This window comes from Muntiacus reevesi, chromosome 3 (assembly GCF_963930625.1).
Source record: "Muntiacus reevesi chromosome 3, mMunRee1.1, whole genome shotgun sequence".
NCBI classification, from domain to species: Eukaryota; Metazoa; Chordata; class Mammalia; order Artiodactyla; family Cervidae; genus Muntiacus; species Muntiacus reevesi.
Genome location: NC_089251.1, coordinates 54046317 through 54071515, shown reverse-complemented (window position 1 = coordinate 54071515; position 25199 = coordinate 54046317). Strand labels below are relative to the sequence as shown.

The 25199-nt window shown below is 39.5% G+C and overlaps 1 protein-coding gene across 1 annotated transcript in view; it reads right to left on the bottom strand.

Moving 5' to 3' along the window:
• Positions 1–25199, bottom strand: part of KCMF1 (potassium channel modulatory factor 1) — an 82437-nt gene that overhangs the window by 27092 nt on the left and 30146 nt on the right. Inside the window, exons 2-3 of the mRNA XM_065929092.1 lie at positions 7372–7539; positions 1499–1638 (exon numbers count right to left, since the gene is read on the bottom strand). Coding sequence (XP_065785164.1) covers positions 1499–1638; positions 7372–7539 — 308 coding nt within the window. The remainder of the gene's footprint in view (positions 1–1498; positions 1639–7371; positions 7540–25199) is intronic.

The following is a 25199-nucleotide window of genomic DNA, read 5'->3' as shown; positions in this document are numbered from 1 at the left end:
GAAGGAAGCAAAATCACCTTTGCAGAATAAAAAGAACAAATTAAGTCAAATGTGACAATAGCGTTCTAAGGTTCCGCAAGGTGTAGATGAGAGCACTTATGAACTGTTAGTAAAATTTGATTTGAGAACTACATAATGGAAATTTACCAACTGTTTGGACTATAAACCTTATAACGACTTTAACATCAAATCAACAGTGTACGTGGCAATAAGAGTGAACCTCACAGCTATAACAGCAGGGCTGTAGCAGAGATGGAATACGACAGTGGCTAAGCAGGGACTCTACAACCCAGAGGTGCTCTGGCTGACCTCAAACATCTGGTTCTGCCTTTAACTTTCATTTAACGTGTTCTGAGTACGTTCAAGGGCTTCTGCACTGGAGCAGTGTGCAGCTGTTTATGCCCAAGCTCTCCAAGTCCCATCCTATACGCCCAGCTCTCCTGGCTCACTCTATCTACTAGTACCAATGGGAAATGAGGGAAGCAGACACTTTGGGGGTGATACATCATTTCTTGAAGTTGCAAATATGCTGACTCAGATGTTAGGTAAAATATCTACAATGTTTTCAAGGCAAGACTCGGTGTGTTATTCTGAGTCCCTGGCCACTGGCAAAGATCAAAGTAGGAGGAATTTCTAAGGGCTCAAAGCTTTGACCTATGAAGCAAGAGATATGGTCTGATGAAAACCAAGTAAGGTCAATGATATGTTACAGTGAGATGTGACAGTGGATTACTACTTAATATGTGACTAAAGATTTTAAAATATCTTTATGAATGTTTCCTTTCAGAAGAGAAATCAACCAGGTAGCAGGAATACTATAAAAAGCAATGTGCTGGGCTTCCCTGGTGACTCAGTGGTAAAGAATCCACCTGCCAATGCAGGAGACACGGGTTTGACCCCTGGACTGGGAAATCCCAAATGCCATGGAGCAACTAAGGCCGTGCTCCACCACTACTGGCCCTGTGCTCTAGAGCCCAGGAGCCGCCAACTACTGAAGCCTGCGAGCCCTCGAGCCCGTGCTCCACAGCAAGAGAAGCCACTGCACTGAGAAGTTCAAGCACCCCCAACTAGAGAGTAGCCCCTGCTCGCTGCAACTAGAGAAAGGCCCACGCAGCCACAAAGACACAACACAGCCATAAATAAATAAATAAGTAAATTTTAAAAAGAGAGAGAGAGAGAGGTGTGTTTCAAGTCTGGGTGTTTTAAGCCTTTTCACCAAGCGTTTACTAAAGGCTCCTGAACTTGGTTAATATGCCACACTGTGCTTTTAGCAGCAACAGGGAAAGAAAGGCTAGTGGGGACAAGAAGGGGGCACTATCTTGTACACATGCAGCTTCCCAGGATGTGTAAAAGTTGCCGTTAAGAGATAATTTTAACAATTATGATGCAAACAGTATCAGTACACTTAGAAGAAGGCAGAACATAGTGACAGGGCTCTATCTTGTGTTAGAAATAATGTACTTTACCAGATGATTTAGACACAGGCTGCTTCACTTACCACTTCTGTTGATGTTTCTGCGTGTTCAGAAGTAACATGTTCTTGAAGAGATGTCTCCGTAAAGCCCATTTTTCCACAATAGGGACAAGTAAAAGACTGTGGCTGCTCTACTGAGAAAGCTTCCCCACCATAGTACAAATCTGAAAAACAGAGCGGAAGTGCATTGAGAAATAATTACCGATTTTTAAAAAACACAGAAAAATGTAGCTCAGTCATATCTGATGCTTTTGCAACCACACTGACTACAGCCCACCAGGCTCCTCTGCCCCTAGGATTCTCCCTGGGTTCAATCCCTGAGTCAGGAAGATCCCTTGGAAACGGAGATAACAACCCACTCTAGTATTCTTGCCTGAAAAACCCCATGGACAGAGAAGCCTGACAGGCTACCAACCATGGGATCGCAAAGGGTCAGACATGATGACAACATACACATATTTTTTTTAGTGTATCGCTTCATTACAAACATCTCATTATTTAACAGGAAACAAATACCTAATTTAAGAGGACAGGATCATTTCTGTGAGAAGAGAAAATGAAAGAAAGTGTTTATTATATGACAGATTTCTTCATTTTTTGGGAGATTTCGACTAACTTAAAAATACTTAAACCCATTACGTATAGATTGACCATTTATTATATGTATAAGACCTGCCAGGTGAATCTGGGGTAGGAGAAGATAAATGTACTTAAATATTTTAGTGGAGAATCTAATCACAGTAGGCAAGAAGATGAAATGAAAGGCATCCAGATGGAAATAAAGAAGTAAAACTCTCTATTAGCAGATGACAGGATCTGTATAGAGAAAATCCTAATGAATCCACTAAAAAACTCACAGAACTCATAAATGAGCTCAGTGACATTACAGGATATAAGATCTATACCTGGGAAGAAGGGACTGGAAGACTAGGATTAATATACATGCTACTGTATATAAAATAGATAACTAATAAGGACCTACTGTATAGCACAGGGAGCTCTACTCCATACTCTGTAATGACCTATATGGGAAAAGAATCTAAAAGAGTGGACATACGTATACGCATAATTGATTTACATCAATGTACACCTGAAACTAACACAACACTGTAAATCAACTATACTTTAATAAAAATAAAAACAAAACAAAGCAGCAGACACAGGAGAAGCTCTGAAAGCTGAGAAGTAACCTTTCCGTACCAGGAAGAGAAGAGGTTCAGCGCTAAACCTCTAGAAACCGCTATCAAAGGAGAGGCAAAGATTTGAATTTACATAACAACTTAACTCTGCAAAACAAAGTTACCCTTGTTTACCTCCTATAACTTGCCTTCTCCCCACCCAGCTTCCCCAAATCTTCTTTTGTCTTTAGCTAAAGATGATATTTAAGATGAAGGCTTGGGCTATTTCAGGGAGTTACTGTTTTCCTGGGCATCACCCATGTATACAGAAGGTAGACATGTTACCAAACTTCTGTTAGTTTTTTTTTTTTTTAATAAAAGATCTATGACAGAAACAAATTGTTTCTCTGTAACTTGGAGTGGCAATCCAAAAGAAAAATTTTTAAAAATTCCATTTACAATTGCAAAAAGAATAAGACATTTAGAAATACATTTAACAGCAGAAGTGTAAAACTTATCCTTTGATAGCTATAAACTTTCGTTGAAAGAAACAAAAGATGACCTAAATAAACAGAAAGACATCCTGCATTACAGAGTAGCAGACTTACTACCAAACTGATCTACAGATAGAAAACAATTCCTATCAAAATCCCAGTTGGTTTCTTTGCATAGATTTGACAAGCCGACTCTAAAATTCACAAAAACTTCAAGGAATTGACAATACCAACAGTAAGCCTGAAAATGAACAAAGTGGGAAGACTCATACTTTATGATTCCAAAGCTTACTATGTAACTGAGACACATTAGTATTGGCATGCAGACATACAAATCAAGGGAACAGACTGAGAGTCCAGAAATTAAAAGTGACATTTAGGGTCAATTGATTTTCTTTTCTAACAGCTTTACTGATATACTTTGACAAATAAAACTGTATATATTTATGGTATATAACGATGCTTTGACATATGTGTATATTGTGAAAAGATTACCACAATCAAGCTAATTAACATTTCTACCACCTCTACACAGTTACCATTGTGTATGTATTTATATATGTTGAGAAGATTTGAGATCTATCCTCTTCAAAAATTTCCAGTACACAATATTGTTAACTATGATCACCATACAACAGCATATAACTATGATCAGTCTTCCAGCAACATCATAAGAGAAGACTCTACACATGGACATCACCAGGTGGTCAATACCGAAATCAAATTGATTATATTCTTTGCTGTCAAAGATGGAGAAGCTCTATACAGCTTCTTGTCAGGAAACACAAGACGGGGAGCTGACTGTGGCTCAGATCATGAACTCCTTATTGCCAAATTCAGACTTACATTGAAGAAAGTAGGGAAAACCACTAGATCACTCAGGTATGACCTAAATCAAATCCCTTATGATTATACACTGGAAGTGACGAATAGATTCAAGGGATTAGATCTGATAGACAGAGTGCCTTAAGAATTATGGACGGAAGTTCATGACACTGTACAAGAGGCAGTAATCAAAACCATTCCCTAGGAAAAAAAAATGCAAAAAGGCAAAATTGTTGTCTGAGGAGGCCTTACAAGTATAGATGAGAAAAGAAGAGAAACGAAAGGCAAAGGAGATATACCCATCTGATTGCAGAGTTCTAAAGAATAGCAAGGAGAGAAAGGAAAGCCTTCCTCAGTGATCAATGCAAAGAAATAGAGGAAAATAACAGAATGGGAAAGACTAGAGATCTCTTTAAGAAATTTAGAGATACCAAGGGAACATTTCATGCAAGTGAAAGTGAAGTTGCTCAGTGTCCGACTCTCTGTGACCCCATGGACTTTAGCCCACCAGGCTCCTCTGTCCATGGGATTTTACAGGCAAGAATACTGGAGTGGGCTGCCATTTACTTCCCCAGGAGATCTTCTCGACCCAGGGATTAAATCCGGGTCTCCTGCACTGTAGGTAGATGCTTTACCATCTGAGCCACCAGGCACAAATAAGGACAGAAATGGTATGGATCTAACAAAAGCAGAAGATATTAAGAAGAGATGGTAAGAATACACAGAAGAATTATATAAAAAAGATCTTCATGATCCATATAACCATGATGGTGTGATCAACACCTAGAGCCAGACATCCTGGAATGCGAAGTCAAGTGGGCCTTACGAAGCATCCCTACAAACAAAGCTAGTGGAGGTGATAGAATTCCAGTTGAGCCATTTTAAATCCTAAAAGATGATGCTGTGAAAGTGCTGCACTCAATATGCCAGCAAATTTGGAAAACTCACAGTGGCCACAGGACTGGAAAAGGTCAGTTTTCATTCCAATCCCAAAGAAAGGCAATGCCAAAGAATGTTCAAACTACCTCACAATTGCACTCATCTCGCATGCTAGCAAAGTAATGCTCAAAATTCTCTAAGCCAGGATTCAACAATACGTGAACTGTGAACTTCCAGATGTTCAAGCTGGATTAGAAAAGGCAGAGGAACCAGAGATCAAACTGCCAACATCTGCTGGGTCATTGTAAAAGCAAGAGAGTTCCAGAAAAGCATCTACTTTTGCTTTATTGACTATGCCAAAGCCTTTGACTGTGGATCACAATAAACTGTGGAAAATTCTTCAAGAGATGGGAATACCAGACCACCTGACCTGCCTCCTGAGAAATCTGTATGCAGGTCAAGAAGTAACAGTTAGAACTGGACATGGAACAACAGACCAGTTCCAAATTGGGAAAGGAGTACATCAAGGGTGTATACTGTCACCTTGCTTATTCAACTTATATGCGGAGTGCATCATGCGAAATGCCAGGCTGGATGAAGCACAAGCTGGAATCAAGATTGCCGGGAGAAATATCAATAACCTCAGATATGCAGATGATACCACCCTTATGACAGAAAGTGAAGAACTAAAGAGCCTCTTGATGAAGCTGAAAGAGGAGAGTGAAAAAGTTGGCTTAAAATTCAACATTCAGACAACTAAAATCATGGCATCCAGTCCCATCATTTCATGGCAAATAGATGGGGAAACAATGGAAACAGTGACAGACTTTTATTTTCTTGGGCTCCAAAATCACTGCAGATAGTGACTGCAGCCATGAAATTAAAAAGACGCTTACTCCTTGGAAGAAAAGCTAATACCAACGTAGACAGCATATTAAAAAAGACAGACATTACTTTGCCAACAAAAAGGTCCATCTAGTCAAAGCGTAGTTTTTTCAGTAGTCATGTATGGATGTAAGAGTTGGCCTATAAAGAAAGCTGAGCACCGAAGAATTGATGCTTCTCAACTGTGGTATTGGAGAAAACTCCTGAGAGTCTCTTGGACTGAAAAGAGATCAAATCAGTCAATCCTAAAGGAAATGAGTCCTGAATATTCACTGGAAGGACTGATGCTGAAGCTGAAACTCCAATACTTTGGCCACCTGATGTGAAGAAGTGACTCAGTGGAAAAGACCGTGATGCTGGGAAAGATTAAAGGCGAGAGGAGAAGGTGACGACAGAGGATGAGATGGTTGGATGGCATCACTGACTCAATGGACATGAGTTTGAGTAAGCTCCGGAAGTTGGTGATGGACAGGGAAGCCTGGTGTGCTGCAGTCCATGGGGTCACAAAGAGTTGGACACGACTGATCAACTGAACTGAACTGATGATCACCATGCTATACATTAGATCTCTAGAACTTACTCATCTTGCATAACAAAACTTTGTACTCTTTGACTAACATCACCCCATTGTCCCCTTCGCTCTAGTCAGCTGTTCTGCAACAGGGATGCCAAGACAATTCACTGGGGAGAGGATCTTCACAATAAATGACACTGGGACAACTGGATATTCACATGCGAGAGAATGAAGTTGGACCTCTACCTCATTCCACGCACAAAAATTAAATCAAAATGGACCAAAGATCTAAATGTCGATGCTAAAATTATAAAACCTTAGAGGAAAACATATTTTTACAACATATTTTTACATCTTCATGATCTTGGATTAGGTGATGGTTTCCTATATATATGACATTAGAAGCACAACAAAGGAAAAAAACAGATAAACTTGACATTATCAAAATCAAAACTTATGTGCTTCAAAACATATCATCAAGAAAGTGAAAAGACAACCCAAAGAAAGGGAGAAAACTTCTGCAAATCATTCACCTGTAAGGAGCTTATATACAGAATACACAAAGAACTATGAAAACTCAATAATAAAAGATGTATTACCCAATTAAAAAATGGGCAAAGGATTGGAACAGACATCTCTCCAAAGCAGATATGTGGGTGGCTAACCAGCACTAGAAAAGACGGTCAGCATCATCACTGGCCATCAGAGAAATGCAAATCAAAACCACGAGACACTACCACTTCACATCCACTAAGATGTCTATAGTCAGACAGATAATAACAAGTGTTGACTAGGTAAGAAATTACAGCGTGAAACATTTAAAGGTTTTCTTATGCACTGACAGTGCCTTCTAATCAACTGTACAAACAATCTGCTTCCTGACAACTACAGCACGAAGATTTCTGTACTGTTAGCAAGAACAGTCAATTTAAACTTCACTCATCCTTTACTGAGGCACTCTTTCATTTCACACTTTGCCAGCTGTATTTATTTGTGAATGGCTTTCATAAGCAAACTGTAAGAGAAAAAATTACTTAGAATAAAAAGTAAGATTTGTGTTATTTTTAATGAATTTGGAGCCTCATTATGCAATGGGGATAGTTCTAGAACATTTTGCCTTTACCTCCTCATACACATACACAAAGTTCTAAATAATAATTCACTAAAATTTTAAATACATACCAAAATCTACCCTTGTTAATATGCACTGCATTGGGTGGTCAGTTGTATGCCTTGTTGTTGTTGCACCACTTTCATAACAAGATGCACAAAGATCGTAATCGTAGCAAATTAAACACTTGTATCTGCGACCTCGAAAATTTCCTTTTAAACATGCATCACAGCTGACACCTATAAAAAAAGAAATATCATTAATTAGGAGCTGTAAAAGGCCACTCTTCATTTCATTTTTATAAATAAAAAGATGCACATATAACCCCAGATATCTTTTCCAAAATGACTGAAAACAACAATGTAAAATCAGATATGAATTTCTGTTCCCTCAATTTACTCTTCTCATGGAAGTAACTTAAAATGTTTAAGAAAATGTAAGAAAACTTTTAAAATGTTTTGATGAACCAGCAAGAGGGCAACAGTCAAGTGAAAGAGGAGTGAGTAGCTGGTCTCACTCAGGGAGGTGGGCAACTACATGGGAGAGTCTGGGCTTACGTGTTCACAGCACTGCAGGACAAAGCCCAGGTAGCAAAGACCTGCCAGGTCTGACATGGTGGGGTCTAACAGGCAATTTCTCATAAAGGTGAGACCCTGATACACCCTCACTATACGTGTAAGCTAGCAATCCTTAGGGGATTACAGAACTTGCCCCCTGAAATCCCCTCTGCACAAAACACCACCACCACCACCCTGAAAAGTTACAACTATCAGTACAAGCCAGTCCTGATTTCACATAAGTGAAAAATCCAAATTCAGACTTCCAAATGGTTCTCAGGTTAAGAATTTAGAGTAGTTCTAAATAAGCACTGGCACCAAGCATCGGACAGAAATAAAATTTCAAGGAATGACAGTTCATGCACAAAATACCAACAAAAGCTGAGATACCACCAGAAAGAAGTTTGTAAGAACAAGCAGCAGAATCAGAATGGCAGAGTTGACAGCAGAACTGAATATGAAACACTAGCTCAAAAAAATAAAAGAGGAGCTTAAAAAGAAGAGGCAACCAACATATTTGAAAATGAACCAAATATCTCGATATGCAAAATTTGGAACTTAATGGGCAGGTATAATAGCAAGAAAGCCTTTTATTTACATGTGATATGCCTGTTTATGTAGAAAACTCCTGCTAAATTATTAGAATTAAGTATTTTAAGCAAGGTAGCCAAACATAAACACCAATTTAATAAAATACTGATTGATTTTTCATTCCAAAAAGACAAGTATATTTTAAAACTGCCATTTGAGTCTACTTATATGAGGTATTCGTGGGCTGTGTGCTAAGTTGCTTCAGTCGTGTCTGACTCTTTGCGATCCTGTGGACTCTTAGCACGCCAGGCTTCTCTGTTCATGGATTTCTCCAGGCAACAGTACTGGAGTGGGTTGCCATGTCCTCCTCCTATATGAAGTACCCAGATTAGTCAAATTCACAAGGAACAAAACAAGCCCCCCCCCAAACCCAGAGCAGAACAGTGGTTAGCAGAGACTGGGTGGAAGGGGAGAGAAGGAGTACTGTTTAATGGGTTTCAGCTTGGGATAATGAAAAGATTCTGGAGATGGATAGTGGTGATAGTTGCATAACAATGTGAATGTATTAATTACACTCACTGAACTGTATGCTAAAGGGTTAAAATGACAGATTTTATGTTGTGCATATTTTATCACAATAAAAAAGTTACGTCATTTGTAGTAGTATTTCTGAAAAGTGCCTATGAATAAACCTAACCAAAGATATGCAGCCCTTTATGAAATAAATTAGTAAAATGTATAATAAATAAATTAGTAAAATTAGTAAAAATGTATTCAAAGACATTAAATAGCTTAAAAAAAATAAAAACACCAGGTTCACTGACTAGAAGGTTCAACATAATAAAATACCAATTCTCCCCAAACTGATCGGTGGATTTAATACAATTCTAATAAAAAAAACAAACACAAAAGAATTTTTTGTGGAACATAATAAGCTGACTCAAATCTTTACACAATTTGCAAAGGGTTAAAAATAGCCAAGACATTCGTGAAGGGTAACAAGATGGAGGGATTTACTTAACATAGCTACAGTAATTTAGATAGTAGGATACTGGCTTAGAGACAAACTAACCAAAGCAACAGAACCGAAAGCCCCTAAAATGGTGCTCAGATGGTAAAGAATCTGCCTGCAATGCAGGAGACCCAGATTTGATCCCTGGGTAGGGAAAATCCCCTGGAGAAGGTTAATGGCAATCCACTCCAGTATTCTTTAGGATTGACTGGTTCGATTTTCCCGAAGTCCAAGAGACTCTCAAGAGTCTTCTCCAACACCACAGTTCAAAAGCATTAATTCTTCGGCGTTCAGCTTTCTTTATGGTCCAACTCTTACATCCATACATGACTACTGAAAAAACTACGCTTTGACTAGATGGACCTTTTTGTTGGCAAAGTAACATCTCTGTTTTTTAAATATGTTGTCTATGTTGGTCTTAGCTTTTCTTCCAAGGAATAAGTGTCTCTTAATTTCTTGGCTGCAGTCACTATCTGCAGTGATTTTGGAGCCCAAGAAAATAAAGTCTGTCACTGTTTCCATTGTTTCCCCATCTATTTGCCATGAAATGATGGGACTGGATGCCATGATTTTAGTTGTCTGAATGTTGAATTTTAAGCCAACTTTTTCACTCTCCTCTTTCAGCTTCATCAAGAGGCTCTTTAGTTCTTCTTGCATACAGATTTCTCAGGAGGCAGGTCAGGTGGTCTGGTATTCCCACCTCTTGAAGAATTTTCCACAGTTTATTGTGATCCACAGTCAAAGGCTTTGGCATAGTCAATAAAGCAAAAGTAGATGCTTTTCTGGAACTCTCTTGCTTTTACAATGACCCAGCAGATGTTGGCAGTTTGATCTCTGGTTCCTCTGCCTTTTCTAATCCAGCTTGAACATCTGGAAGTTCACAGTTCACGTATTGTTGAATCCTGGCTTAGAGAATTTTGAGCATTACTTTGCTAGCATGCGAGATGAGTGCAATTGTGAGGTAGTTTGAACATTCTTTGGCATTGCCTTTCTTTGGGATTGGAATGAAAACTGACCTTTTCCAGTCCTGTGGCCACTGTGAGTTTTCCAAATTTGCTGGCATATTGAGTGCAGCACTTTCACAGCATCATCTTTTAGGATTTAAAATGGCTCAACTGGAATTCTATCACCTCCACTAGTTTTGTTTGTAGTGATGCTTCCTATGAACCAGTCAATCCTAAAGGTAATCAGTCCTGAATACTCATTGGAAGGACTGATGCTGAATCTGAAACTCCAATACTTTGGCCACCTGATGCAAAAGCTGACTGATTGGAAGAGACCATGATGCTGGGAAAGATTAAAGGTGGGTGGAGAAGGGGAGGACAGAGGATGAGATGGTTGGATGGCATCACTGACTCAATGGACATGAGTTTGAGCAAGCTCCAGGAGTTGGTAATAGACAGGGAAGCCTGGTGTGCTGCAGTCTGTGGGGTCGCAAAGAGTGGGACATGACTGAGTGACTGAACTGAACTGAACCAGTATTCTTGCCTGGAAAATCCCATGGACAGAGGAGCCTGACAGGCTACAGTCCAAGGGGTTGCAGAGTTGGATGTGACTGAGTGACTAACACACAAACAGATGCACACATGTTGAAATGTGTGTCACGACAGTAAGGTCACTAGAGATCAGTGGGGAAAAGAGGGAGTAGACAGTAAATGGTACTAAGACAGGTGATCTCCTTGCCATATACGGGGACAATAGAGTTGGATCTCACCCACAGGTTCCACACACAGTTATCAATTCCAGACAGTTTAAAGTCAAGTGTGAAAGCGAAGTGAGAAAAATCTCTGAAGACAATATAGGGGAATATTTTTATGAACTCAGAGTAGGAAACCATTTTCTTAACACACACACACACGGCCCAATAAACTCAACCACATTAAAATTATGACTTTTCTTTCAGTTTTAATATCCTAGAGTGATGGAAAAGACAAGGCTCAGAATCTGGTGATAAATACAACATACATGACAGACAAGAGTTAGGTATACAGGATACATTAAGGAACTCAAATATATCAGGAAGAAAATGACCAACATCCAATAGGAAAATGGGCAAAGACTTCAATAGGCACTATAAAGAGGAGCAAACAAAATTGACCAATAGATACACAAAACGACGCTCAATCTCATTAGTCATCAAAGAAGTGCAAATTAAAACACCATGAGCCATTATTTTACATCAACTGACTGTGCAAAATCCTAGAAGCCTCTTGATGTCAAGGGCTAGTGAAGAAAAGGAGCAACAGACAGGCTTCTATGCTACTGGTGGGGACATGTATCAGCAAAACCATTTTGCAAATTTTGTTCACATTCTAGTCAAGTTAAACATGTACAATTACTATGTCTCTGCAATTCAATTCAAATCAATTCCCTGGGGCATCTTTTGCCCAGGAGCCTCAGAAGAATGTAAAAGAATTTTTACAGTGGTTTTTGTAATTGAATAAAAAGGCTGTTAACAACCCAAAGGCCCATCAGACAGTCCATTACGGAATGAATTAAAAGATAATGGGGACTTCCCTGGTGGTCCAGTGGGTAAGACTCCAACCTCCCAATGCAGGGGATCTGGTTCATTCCTGGTCAGGGAACTAGATCTGGCATGTCCCAACTAAGATGCCTGCTTGCCACAGGGGAGATTCTGAGAGCTGTAAAGGAGACACAGTGCAGCCAAAATAAATAAATATTTTAAAAAAAGAAAAAGAATAACGAATGACAGCCTAAAACAGTGGGTGAAGACAGGCATAAAATCAAACTAAGTTATAAAACAAGTTAGAAGATACATGCCATGGAGAAAAAGAAGTAAAAAAGGATAAACAGTGTGGACAAAGAATGCTCACTGAAAGGATGATGAACAAAAACACGGACTACTGTAAAATTTGCCTATTCAAAGCAGCCTCCAAGCACGACGATGCACAACACTGAAGATACTGCAGAGGGTAAGTACCTATTTAGGTTCACAAATGAAAGTTTAATTTAACAGGATATAATAACTTGGTCAAATAAAATGTAGCCTGAACTAAGCTACACCTCTTTAGGGTGCCAGAAAGGTAAGCTCAGGTTTGAACACTAACTTTTTGGAGTGTTCCATCTAACACAAGGGCTTCCCAGGTGGCGCTAATAGTAAAGAACCCTTCTGTCTGTGCAGGAGACATAAGAGACATGACTTTGATTTCTGGGTTGGGAAGATCTCCTGGAGGAGGGCAAGTCTAGTATTCTTGCCTGGGAATCCCATGGACAGAGAACCTTGGCAGGCTACGGTCCATGGGGTCCCAAAGAGTTGGACATGACCAAAGGGAGTCAGTATGCATGCATATTGCATAGAGCAAATGAAATCTAACATTTTTTAAATCCAGGAGACCTCACTGCTATCAACTAGTGGTCCTACAGCCTTGGCTCTTAAGGTGATAGTTTATTTGACAACATTTGAACTCTTGTTTCTATTGTAACATGATACTTTTTCTATAGGAATTTTGGTTTTCAGCATTGTAAATATTTCTTATCAATATCACCAGAAGCAATTTCATTCTTCCTATCAAGGAACTGATCATTCTACACATGCCACATTATGTTCTGTTTCAGATTTCCTGAGCCTCCTGGGACCAGGTAGAACACTGTTATTAACCAAGGAACTGTGCATTGAAGAGCTGGCTTGTTTTCCCTGTTAGGAAAAAGCACCTGGGGTAGACAGGAAGGGAGCAAATTTTGTTAGTCTGTGTTATAAAGTGAATTCTGACAGATATACTTAAAAGATATTCTGTTCTGAGTGAGAAATCTGGGGTCCTTTTCTAAGCTAGATGAGATATAGTCATTACACGTGTGGGCAGAGGGAGATAGGATTGCTACTGAGAAACTGTAGCAAGCCTATGCATGCTTCCCTTCCATGCTTTTCAGAGACTCTGAGCTACTATCAGCCTGGCGTGCTGTAGTGCAGGGGGTTGCAAAGAGGCAGACGCGACTGAGCAACTGAACTGAACTGAGCTATCGAGAGAGGTGGTATGGAATCTACTCTCAAGTCAGATACTGACTAAAGCTTATGATGACAAATTAGAAGTGCTAAATTGGCAGAGCTACTACAATGAGAAGGAGTAGCAGGATATATGGAAAACTATATGTGAGAAAATATTTTTACTTCTCTGACTTCTTATTCATAGTACACTCATCACCAAAACACATCCCATATAGTATACTTGTCACCACAGAGAATTATAGTTACTTTTACCTGTATAGTGAGAAACCCTGCAGAGAATTTACCTAACATAATGTTTAATAGTCTGACTGAAATATATATTTTTTGTTTAAAATAGTGATCTTGAATCACAAAAGTTGTTAAATGTCTTTCAGTGTTTAAGAAGTTAAAAAATATACTTTGGGGGTGGGGGTGGGATGGGGCAGGAGGCTTGGAGGATCTTAGTTTACCAATCAGTGATAGAACTCAGGCCCATGGCAATGAAATCACCAATTTCTAACTCTGGACTGCCAGGGAATTCCCAGAAAACATACATTTCAAAATGACTCAAAAATAGTAATTTTTAAAAAAGGAATTCCATTTCTTTAGTGGTGGTTTTTGTTTGTGTTTTGGGGGCGGTACTGAGTCTGCGCTGCTGAGCAGGCTTCAGTTGCAGTGCGCGGGTTCTCCCTGCAGAGGCTTTGCAGTTGTGGCTCCCAGGCTCTCGAGCACAAGCGCAACAGCTGTGGCACACGGGCTTAGCTGCTCCACAGTGTGCGGGATCCTCCTGGATCAAGGACCGAACCTGTGTCTCCTGTGTTGGCAGGTGGATTCTTTATCACTGAGCCACCAGGGAAGCCTGAACCCCAGTTCCTTGAAGGGCTAACAGTTATTTAATGTTAAAAAGCTTAAGGCAACTGTGGACAGTGGTACTACCATTCTCCAAGCAAGAATACTGCAGTGGGCTGCCATTTCCTTCTCCAGGGACTCCATGCAATATACACCCTGCAAAAACTGACTTAACCAAATAATAAAATCTGTAAGTCATCCTTGAATAATCTGGCTTTAGCCATACCATCATAAACAAACTCGGACAATTATTACTTTGTACAATGGAAACGAGCACAAGCTACACTTTTAAAAAAAAATTTTAAGTACAGCTGATTTACAATGTTGTATTAATCTCTGCTATACAGAAAAGTGATCCAGTTATACACGTGCATAGTTTTTCCTATTCTTTTCCATGATGGTTTATCACAGAATATTGAATATAGTTCCCTGTGACGTACAGGAGGACCTTGTTGTTTATTCATCCTATATATAACGATTTACAACTGCTAATCCCAAACTCCCAATCCTTCCTTTCCCCAACCCCCTCCCCAATGGCAACTACAAATCTGTTCTCTGTATCTGTGAGTCTGTTTCTGTTTCATAGGTAAGTTCATCTGTGTCATATTTTAGATTCCACATGTAAACGATATCATATTGTCTTTCTCTGACGTACTCCACTCAGTATGATAATCTCTAGGTCTGTCCACGTTGCTGCAAATGACATTACTTCATTCTTTGTCGTGGTTGAGTAATATTCCATTTATGTACACACACACACACACACCCCAGGTCTACACCTGCACAAGCCACATCTTAAAGTTATGTAGGATATATGTGATTCCCCATCTGACCACATTCACCTAACAAGACAAAAAAAAATGCCGGGAAATATAGGGGACTTCCCTATTGGTCCAGTGGTTAAGATTCCATGCTCCCAACGCAGAGTACACAAGTTTGATCACTGGCTGGGGAACTAAGATCCCACATACTGCATTGCACAGCCAAAAAAAAAAAAGCTGGGAAATACAGCTTAACCTCAATTTCAACACTGCCATGTGTGAAACTCACATAAAAACAATGGTGTATATTTGATGACCCCTACCTATAACCTATACATACATACATATACATATATATATATATAGCTTAACCTCAGTTTCAACACTGCCAAACGGGAAACTTACATAAAAAGAATGGTGTATCTTTGATGACCCCTATCTATAAAAGGTGTATCTATACACATTCATATCCTCAACACTTTTATATTTAGCAGTTCTGTAAAATAAATACATAAAACTTATGAACTAAAATTAAAGGAAAGAATGCCCTCTAGTGGGAACAGATGCTTAAAAAAGCCTCTGAAATAATAGTCTTCTCTTTTTTTAATTTTCTAAAATAAAGGCTTATTTATCTATATATATATAATATTATATGTACATTACACATACATTTATTTATCTTTTAAAAGAAAAACCTACGTGTAACTATATGGCTGATTCATATCAATGTATGACAAAACCCACTGAAATGTTGTAAAGTGATTGGCCTCCAACTAATAAAATAATATTTAAAAAAAAAAAAATAAATAAAATAAAATAAAATAAAAAAGAAAAAAAAAATAAATAAATAAAAGAAAAACCTAGAGGTTGATATAGCTTTTCCTTAATAGAGAGGCAGTGTGAAGAGAAGGTCGATAAAGGGAAAGTTACCTGTCAAGATAAACAGTGAAAAGAACACAACAGGAAGAGACTCTACCCCTAATCTGAAGCCCTGGGATTATTCAGCATTTGTCACTGACAAGCTATCCTGACTGTCAGATGCCATGCAATTTGGAGTGAAGGTCTTTCTTTTACTCCAGTCAATTCTCTCTTCAGGGCCTATGGATGTTTAAATAAGTGTGACTTTTAAAAAACGAATGTGTGTGTGTGTGTGTTATATGTTATATTCCCAAAGAGGTTCTTTGCATTTAGATGGTTGAAAAATTGTGCAATCTTTTGAAGAGGTTCTCAGGTGAACACAGAAGCAAATAAACAAATGAGCTATGGTAACTCAGTGAAAGGCAGTAGCAGTCAGAATTAAAGATAATGATCAAGGAATATTACTAGAAATAAAACCAATGGAACCTAAGACAAATTTTATAATGCTTCCCAAGCTAGAAGCCTAGTTCAGGAGTAGAAAGCTTTCCCCCTTCTATTAAATACGTACAGGGGGAAATACACTCAATTGTGCGTTGCAAAGGTAAGGTAACTCTAGGAATTCATTTCTTTCTGAAGAAAGACACAAAAAAACCCTACTTATTTTTAGACTTAGGAACAGAATCTTCCCCTGTCAATTAAATACACACATAACTTTATACGTGTTTATTAAAAAAAAAAAAAAACTATGCCATATGACAAAGGGAAACTCAAAAGGAGAGAAAATTGGGTAGAGAGACCCACACAAATATACCCTTCAAGAAAAGACCTATAGTTAAAGGGACTCAAGGGGCAGAGAAAGAGAAATGAGAAAAACAGTACACAGCAGGGGAGGATACGATTCAAAAGAGGCCTGGGTGCTGGACGGGAACTTTAGGAAAGAGGAAAACATGGAACAGTTTGGTAAATAGATTGTGCAGTGTGTTCTTCACACTTAGCAGACTTGTTTGAATCTGTGAAATGGCTGGGCATTTAAAACAACCTTTTCTATACTGGGATTTAGCTTTCTTTTACTTTATTGTTTTCAAGTGGAATTCCATGAGTGTGGTGACATGTCACAACAAGGAGCATCCATCCATCCTTCCATTATGTATAAGACACAGCAGCGAGTAAAGGCCTGTGCCACAGAGAGCTAACACCCCAGTGGTACTGGCAGCAACTTCCATCATTACTTATTGTAGCCCAGAGAACTTTCTTCATCACTGTATTAATTTTCACATCAAAGTCATGAGGTAGCTGGAAAATATGATAAAACTTCTTTCATGGTTATGGATGATTCAAAGGTAGTTCATATCTGCCCAACAAACTGTACAGAAAGGCAGGGGCCGGACATTGTATTTAAGGCATTCCTTCCTTATGTATTCTGTCAAAGTGGGAAGTTTAATTCATTTCTAAAAGTTTTTAGTGTAGCAGAATTTGCTCCATTTTGGGACAACTGGATGTTTTGCTTAGTTTTAAAGACCTGTTCCATGCTCTTATTTCATAGAAATGCAATACTGGCCTGGGAACAGAAACCCATCTTAGTAACAATGAACTTGCTCATGAGCAAGCTTAGTAAGGAATAGTCTTTCAGAACCCCTTATCTGGAAATAGAGAAGCTTCAATCTACTATTATACTCAGCCATGATTAGAGCTATTTTCTGACTCACATAAAATGAAGGAAGAAGAGGTGTGTAAGGAATGCCTGGGACAAAGTAGGAATTCAGTGGGTATCTGCTGAATGAATGAAGTGGATGAAAAGAAAAAGGGACATTCTCCCAGAGTAATTAGATAAGAGCTCAAAAGAGAGAAGGGAAACAGGGATTAATGTGTGTCCATAATAGACTTCTTGATATAAGAATGACTCAATGATGAAAGTAGGGGGGATAAAGAAGGGACTGAACAACAGGTACTTGTTTCCCGTAGGAGAAAAGAAAATTAACTCAGTGAAAATGCTGTGCCAAATACTTCTAGGCATGAGCCCCCATTCGGCAGCATCAGCCCAGAAGACTTGGCTGCCAGCCATATAAGAGACATGGTTCTTCTTGAGAAACACATTTTTCTTTTTTTTCATTTATTTTTATTAGTTGGAGTCTAATTACTTTACAATATTGTAGTGGTTTTTGTCATACAATGACATGAATCAGCCATGGATTTACATCTCATCAGCCACAATTTTGTGTTGACAATTTCACATGTAAAAGCTGAAAATAAAACCTCCAGTAGTTTGAAATATGTGTGCATCTCCATTTAAGTTGCTTGAAACAATGCACACTAATCAGAATCACTGCCCTGTTTTTTTTTAATTTATTTTAATTGGAGGCTAATTACTTTACAATATTATAGTGGTTTTTGCCATATATTGTATATGAATCAGCCATGGGTTTACATGTGTTCCCCATCCTGAGGCCCCCTCCCACATCCCTGCCCATCAAAGACCCTCCAGGAAGGCCTATGTGGCAAGGCAGAGAGCTCCAGCCCTCTCAAAACACAAGTGCCCTTGGAGAGGGTGTTGACTTTTATGAAAATGTCTAGTGATCACACAAGCATGTTGCACATCGCTTCAGTCGTATCCAACTCTTTGAGACCCTATGGACTGTAGCCCACCAAGCTCCTCTACCCATGGGATTCTCCAGGCAAGAATACGGAGTGGGTTGCCATGCCCTCCTCCAGGGGATCTTCCCAACCCAGAGATCAAACTCGAGTCTCTTACGTCTTCCTTATTTGCAGGTGGGTTCTTTACCACTAGCACCACCTATAAAAAAATATACTACGTTTCAAACCAGTTGGGGCCGGTCTGAAAAATTAAACCCTTAAAACAGGTATAAAATGTCACTGGAGACTCTTCCTCAGATCATCTCCACACAGCTTTGATCTTTCACTAACCAATTAGTGTTTAACTGAACTTGACGCCCCAGGCACCTGCGAAGGGCTTGTCACTGAACTGTTGTTCTTTTACATGTGAATAAACTGTGGTCCACAAGCACTAAGTGACCTGCTCCAAAGGCAAACAGTCATGAAGTGACAAACAGAGCCTCTGATAAGAGTAAATCTGTTATTTGTGCGTCTGTTTCAGAAGTGGATGTCCTCAGAACTTTTTATTTACTATGGCACAGAGATACACATTTAATATCATGTTTATTGTTCTTCTCTTAATTCTTTATTTTCTAAGACAGCTTAATTCTACCAATCATATAACTTCTCTAAAATGAAACTCTGAGCTTGAGGAATTACTTTCAAGGCAGGTGTTAATAGATATTTGCTTATTTATTTCCAGAGATTGATAATCAGTCAAACACAGTTCTAATTTATAAGTTCTTATTCTAGAGTACTATTCTCTTAACTTTTTGAAAATCCATGTCGTATACTGGTAAATATTTAAAAACATTACTATCTCCTTTGTTTAAAATTTCAGTAAGCAAGAAACATATCTGGCCTCACTCTTTCAAATCACAGCATATCATCAATATGATTCTCAAATATATATTTTAATTTTGTTTTTGTCAAATGTATAAGGAATACACATACATACATTTTCAGACAAGGGAATTAACAGCCTATCACACATGACATAATTGCATAACGAAATTCTAGAACATTGTGCTCCAACAAATTGCTATTATCACCTGTAAGTCCTTACAAAAACAGGTCGTAAAAGGATACATACCACATGGAAGCACTTACGTAAGTTTTAAACTACACAACACAACGCTCTATAGTTAGAGTGTAGGGACACACAGGTATGTAGAAAGCGCTGAAATGTGGAAGGAAAGGATACACACCAACTCCCAAGAAACAAGGACCTCTGGGAGGTAGGGAGAGAAAGAAGAGAAACAGAATGGAATCAAGAAAGGGTACACAGTGGCAGCTGTCCACATCAGCACTTTCTATATGTTTTCAATGTTTCATTAAGGAAAAAAAAAACCCAAAACCTAATACAGACAAAACTCTGCCATCCCATCTCAACCTGTACAGAAGCATGGAAGGGGTCAGGATGGTTGGCTTTACACTGAGGTATATAAATGGGTAAAGCAGTTGACCCAGTGCAATTACGGAATACAACTAGTGTCTTTTTGGACCCAGAGATGGATTCTCTATCCCATACATGTTAATTTTTGCAGAAGTATAAACTCATCACAGAGTTTCAAGCCAAGCATTCACAGAATGACTTCTCCCAAGCACAATGCATCATCTGAGCATGCTGGACCCCACACAGACAACATGGAAAGCCTACTAGAGGGCAGTGACAAGGAGGCCAAGCTGCCGTTCAGAAAGCCTTCCCCCCACACACAGGGCCAACACAGTACAAGGAGCAGTAAGGGACTTTCTGCCTTTCCTGGAAAGACAGACTACACATATTTGTTAGAGAGAAGAATGTCACAACTAAAAGGTGAAACATGCTTAATGGGATTTGTGCCCCCCTCTTGGGTAAAACAGTTTAAAACTTTACAACTTTAAAACTTTTAAAACTTTAAAACTGATTTTCTGTAACTGTTTTAGGTAAGCAGAAGAAAACTACTAGATCAATAGGGAGGGAGCAGAAAACATACTACTTAATGGTTAAAAGTCTCTCAATGAAAGTGAAAGAGGAGAGTGAAAAAGTTGGCTTAAAGCTCAATGTTCAGGGAACTAAGATCATGGCATCTGGTCCCACCATTTTTCATGTGAAATAGATGGGGAAACAGTGTCAGACTTTATTTTTTTTGGGGCTCCAAAATCACTGCAGATGGTGATTGCAACCATGAAATTAAAAGATGCTTACTCTTTGGAAGGAAAGTTATGACCAACCTAGATAGCATATTAAAAAGCAGAGACATTGCTTTGCCAACAAAGATCTATCTAGTCAAGGCTATGGTTTTTCCAGTGGTCATGTATGGATGTGAGAGTTGGACTGTGAAGAAAGCTGAGCGCTGAAGAATTGATGCTTTTGAACTATGGTGTTGGAGAAGACTCTTGAGAGTCCCTTGGACTGCAAGGAGATCCAACCAGTCCATCCTAAAGATCAGTCCTGGGCCTTCATTGGAAGGACTGATGCTGAAGCTGAAACTCCAATACTTTGGCCACCTCATGCAAAGAGTTGACTCATTGGAAAAGACCCTGGCACTGGGAGGGGTTGGGGGCAGGAGGAGAAGGCGATGACAGAGGATGAGATGGCTGGATGGCATCGCCGACTCGATGGACATGAGTTTGAGTACACTCCTGGAGTTGGTGACGGACAGGGAGGCCTGGTATGCTGTGATTCATGGGGTCACAAACAGTTGGACACGACTGAGTAACTGAACTGAACTGAATGGTTATTTGAGCTAGAAATGTCTACACACTTATTTGTGATAAATTCCAAGTCTGTATGTAACAGTTCTACTAGAGTATAAAGGATTTGTCCTGCATGGATATGAGGAGATAATTTCACATTAAATCACCATAACAACATTATCTCAACCAACAGAAGTTTCTGAGCACCTATAGTACCCATTTGTGCCTAAAGTTTAAAAGGGAAGATAAGTAAACAGGCAATTAAAATACAGTATGAAGGGTGAGTGGCAGAGAATTATGGGAACACATCACAGATAAGAGCAACAAGATGACCTATTCTGGTGAGAGGGTACAACAGAGCCCCACAGTAAGCACCACCCTGACACAATGCCCATACCAAGCAGGCCCCAAGCACCTTTTCCTCAAAACATTGAAGAATAACTTCAGGTCCCTTTGTTCCACGTTTCTTCCATATAGAGCAGTTACTCTAAATCCATTCTCAGAAACCCATGCATAGCTTAAGACAAGAATCAAGTCACTGCGTCCTCTTTTCTTGTTGGACCAATTTCAAACCTAATAGGTCTTCAAAAATCCTGCCTTCAACTGTTAGGTTATGTTTATGTCTGCTCTAGTTCCTTCACTGATTTTTAACCCAAGGGACCTATAACAGATATGAAACTCTGGAGAGGACTAGGAATAATACAAAGTACAGAGACTGCTCTGGCAATGGAAGAGAAGCAGTTTATGCCTGGCTTAGAACACACACTAGCCTAACTTTGGATCTGAGGTGACGATGAGACAGGAAAGATACTATAAGCTGGTTAGGCTGATCTTTGGGAGACTTCCTTTGAGAGAGGACATGTTTTTCTGTTATGGAGAGTGATACACAACCATATGGAACAGAATAAAGTAAAGGACTAAGCATAAAAGCAAATGAGAAAAATAAGCAGTGCATGTACAGTTTGAAGCAAATCTCTAGGAAACCAAGTTAAATAGTATTCAAAGTATCCAAAACTAAAAAACCAAACACTGGCTTTAACATAAATTTTTTTTGGCTGCGCCATGCTTCTCATAACATTTTAGTTCTCTGACCAGGGATAGAACCCAGGCCCTCGGCAGTGAGAGGGCATTATCACTGGACCACTAGAAAATTCCCTCACAAATACTGATGTTTCTTCTTCCCTCCACTTGTGAACATTTTTAGCCATGGTTCTGAGCATGACTCTGGTAGGGCAACATTCAGAAGATGTACCCAGGTAGACAATATATCCACGATGACTTGAAAATGCAACACTCAAAAGAACAGTTTCCCCACTTAAAACGGATGGCAATAAGGCATGAGGCAATAAGGATGGCAATAAGGCATAGCCTTACAAGCTAAAAACTCAAGTGCAAACTTCAAGAGGATGTAAATAAATAACTTTATCAGCAAGGATGTGAATCCTGCCTGAAACTACTTAACTAGTCTTTGCTTTCCTCATCAACCAGAGGAAAAAAAGCACATACTAATCTCTGTATTGCAGGACTGTAACAAGCACGTGAGTGTTAACTTCTCTTCCCCTCCTTCACTTTCCAGAGTTGTGTGAAGTAAAATAGGGTGCTGGTCAGTACTACTGTTTCTCAGCTCCAAGCCTCCCCTTCTATATTGTTTCCTACAATGCTGGCCCAGGAGGTTGTCCTTGATGGGGTCATTTTGCCTCCCCAGGGGATATCTGGCCACGCATGGAAAGATTTGGGTGTGGGGTGGGTACTGGAATCAAGTGGATAAAGGCTAGGGATGTTAGTAAACATCCTATGAAGCACGAGACAGCCACCTGGCCCAAGATGCTGAGGCTGAGGAACAATGGTCTAGGGTCTGCAATGTCAATTATTCATATCCCCTCGGTAGCTGGCTCCTGGTTTACATCTGCCGATGGGAGGTTAGAGAGGGAGACAGAGCATCTCTCCACCAGCAGAGGGGTCTAGCATCAATCGCTCTGGCATTCTCATCACCAACCGGCTATATCCCAGACGTGAAGTACCAACTATGCTGAGGTAGGCCCAGGGAAGTAGGGCTCTCTGAACTCTTAAAATTCTAGTACCCCCATCTTCTTCTTTTTTGCAATGACAGAAATATCTGTTTATCTGTACTGTCCAATATAATAGCCACCAGGCTCTGTAAAATCTGTAAAAATCCCTTGTCAGTATACAGAGCATAGAAGCAGTGCTGGTCCAGCAGCAACAAGCCTATCAGGCAACCAGATCTGGTTTCCAAACAGCATTCTCCACTGGATGGATGGAGGAACTAGAGCTCCTTGGAGAAATGGATGACTCCAGAGGCATTACAGCAGGGCAAGCTCATAAGGAGGCTATAATGTTTAGTTCCAGAATGAATGATCCAGGAAGAACGACGGAGACATATCAAAGGACACAGAAGAAACCTGAATGAGGTTTCCATGGTTCAAATCTGGGACAATTTGAGCATCAAAAGCAATAATAAAAAAAAATAATGCCCACTGACAAGTACAGAAATCCATGTGTCCGTACTGATATAAATGAATAAATAAATAAGTCAAGGAGAAGGAAAAAATTTCCATGTAGTAGATACACTGACTAGAACTTACATTCCAACTCTAAGATCATCAGCTCTGGACCTAAACCGTCCAGTATATGCTAGCCACTAGCCGCATGTGATCATTTAAATGTCATTTGTTAGAATCAAATAAAGACAATTCCCTGGTGGTCCAGTGCTTAGGGATCCACACTTCCACTGCAGGGGGTGCAGGCTTGATCCCTGGTTGGGGAACAAAGATCTTGCAAGCTGCGCAGCATGGACAAAACAAATAATAATAATAAAAAATTCAGTTCCACACTGAATTCCACAGCCTTATTTCAAGGTCTCACACAGTGCACTGGACAATGTATATGAGACTGAGCCATAATTCTGTGACAATAAGGTCTAGAACAGATAAAGTAAGAACTAATTTTGTTCTCTTCTGAAAATCAAATTTAGTATTGGAATTTTAAAATTAATTTAATTGGAGGCTAATTACAATATTATGGTGGTTTTTGCCATACACTGAGTCAGCCACAGGTGTGCATGTGTCCCTCCACCCTGTCCCAACTCCCCCCCCCCCCCCCCCCGCCCCTCGCACCTCCCTCCCCATCCCATCCCTCTGGGTCATCCTAGTGTACTGGCTTTGAGTGCCCTGTTTCATGCATCGAACTATTTCACATATGGTAATATACATGTTTCAGTGTTATTCTCTCAAATCATCCCACCCTTGCCTTCGCCCAGAGTTCAAAAGTCTGTTCTTCATATCTGTGTCTCTTTTGCTATCGTGCACGTGGTGTCATCATTACAATCTTTCTAAATTCCATATATATGTGTTAATATACTGTATTGGTGTTTTACTTTCTGACTTACTTTGCTCTGTATAATAGGCTCCAGTTTCATCCACCTCATTAGAACTGACTCAAATGTGTTCTTTTTCAATAGCTGAGTAATATTCCATGGTGTGTACGTTCCACAGCTTTCTTATCCATTCATCTGCTGATGGACATCTAGGTTGCTTCCATGTCCTAGCTATTGTAAACAGTGCTGTGATGAACAGTGGAGTGCAGGTGTCCCTTTCAATTCTGGTTTCCTCGCTGTGTATGCTCAGGAGTGGGATTGCTGGGTCGTATGGCAGTTCTATTTCCAGTTTTTTAAGGAATCTCCACACTGTTCTCCATAGTGGTTGTACTAGTGTGCATTCCCACCAACAGTGTAAGAGGGTTCCCTTTTCTCCACACCCTCTCCAGCATTCATTGTAGACTTTTTGATGGTAGCCATTCTGACCAGTGTGAGATGGTACCTCATTGTGGCTTTGACTTGCATTTCTCTGATAATGAGTGATGTTGAGCATCTTTTCATCTGTTTGTTAGCCATCTGTTATGTCTACTTTGGAGAAATGTCTGTTTAATTCTTTGGCCCATTTTTTAATTGGGTTGTTTATTTTTCTGGTGTTGAGCTGCATGAGCTGCTTGTATATTTTGGAGATTAATCATCAGTTGTTTCATTTACTATTATTTTCTCCAATTCTGAAGGCTGTCTTTTCACCTTACTTATAAAGACAAT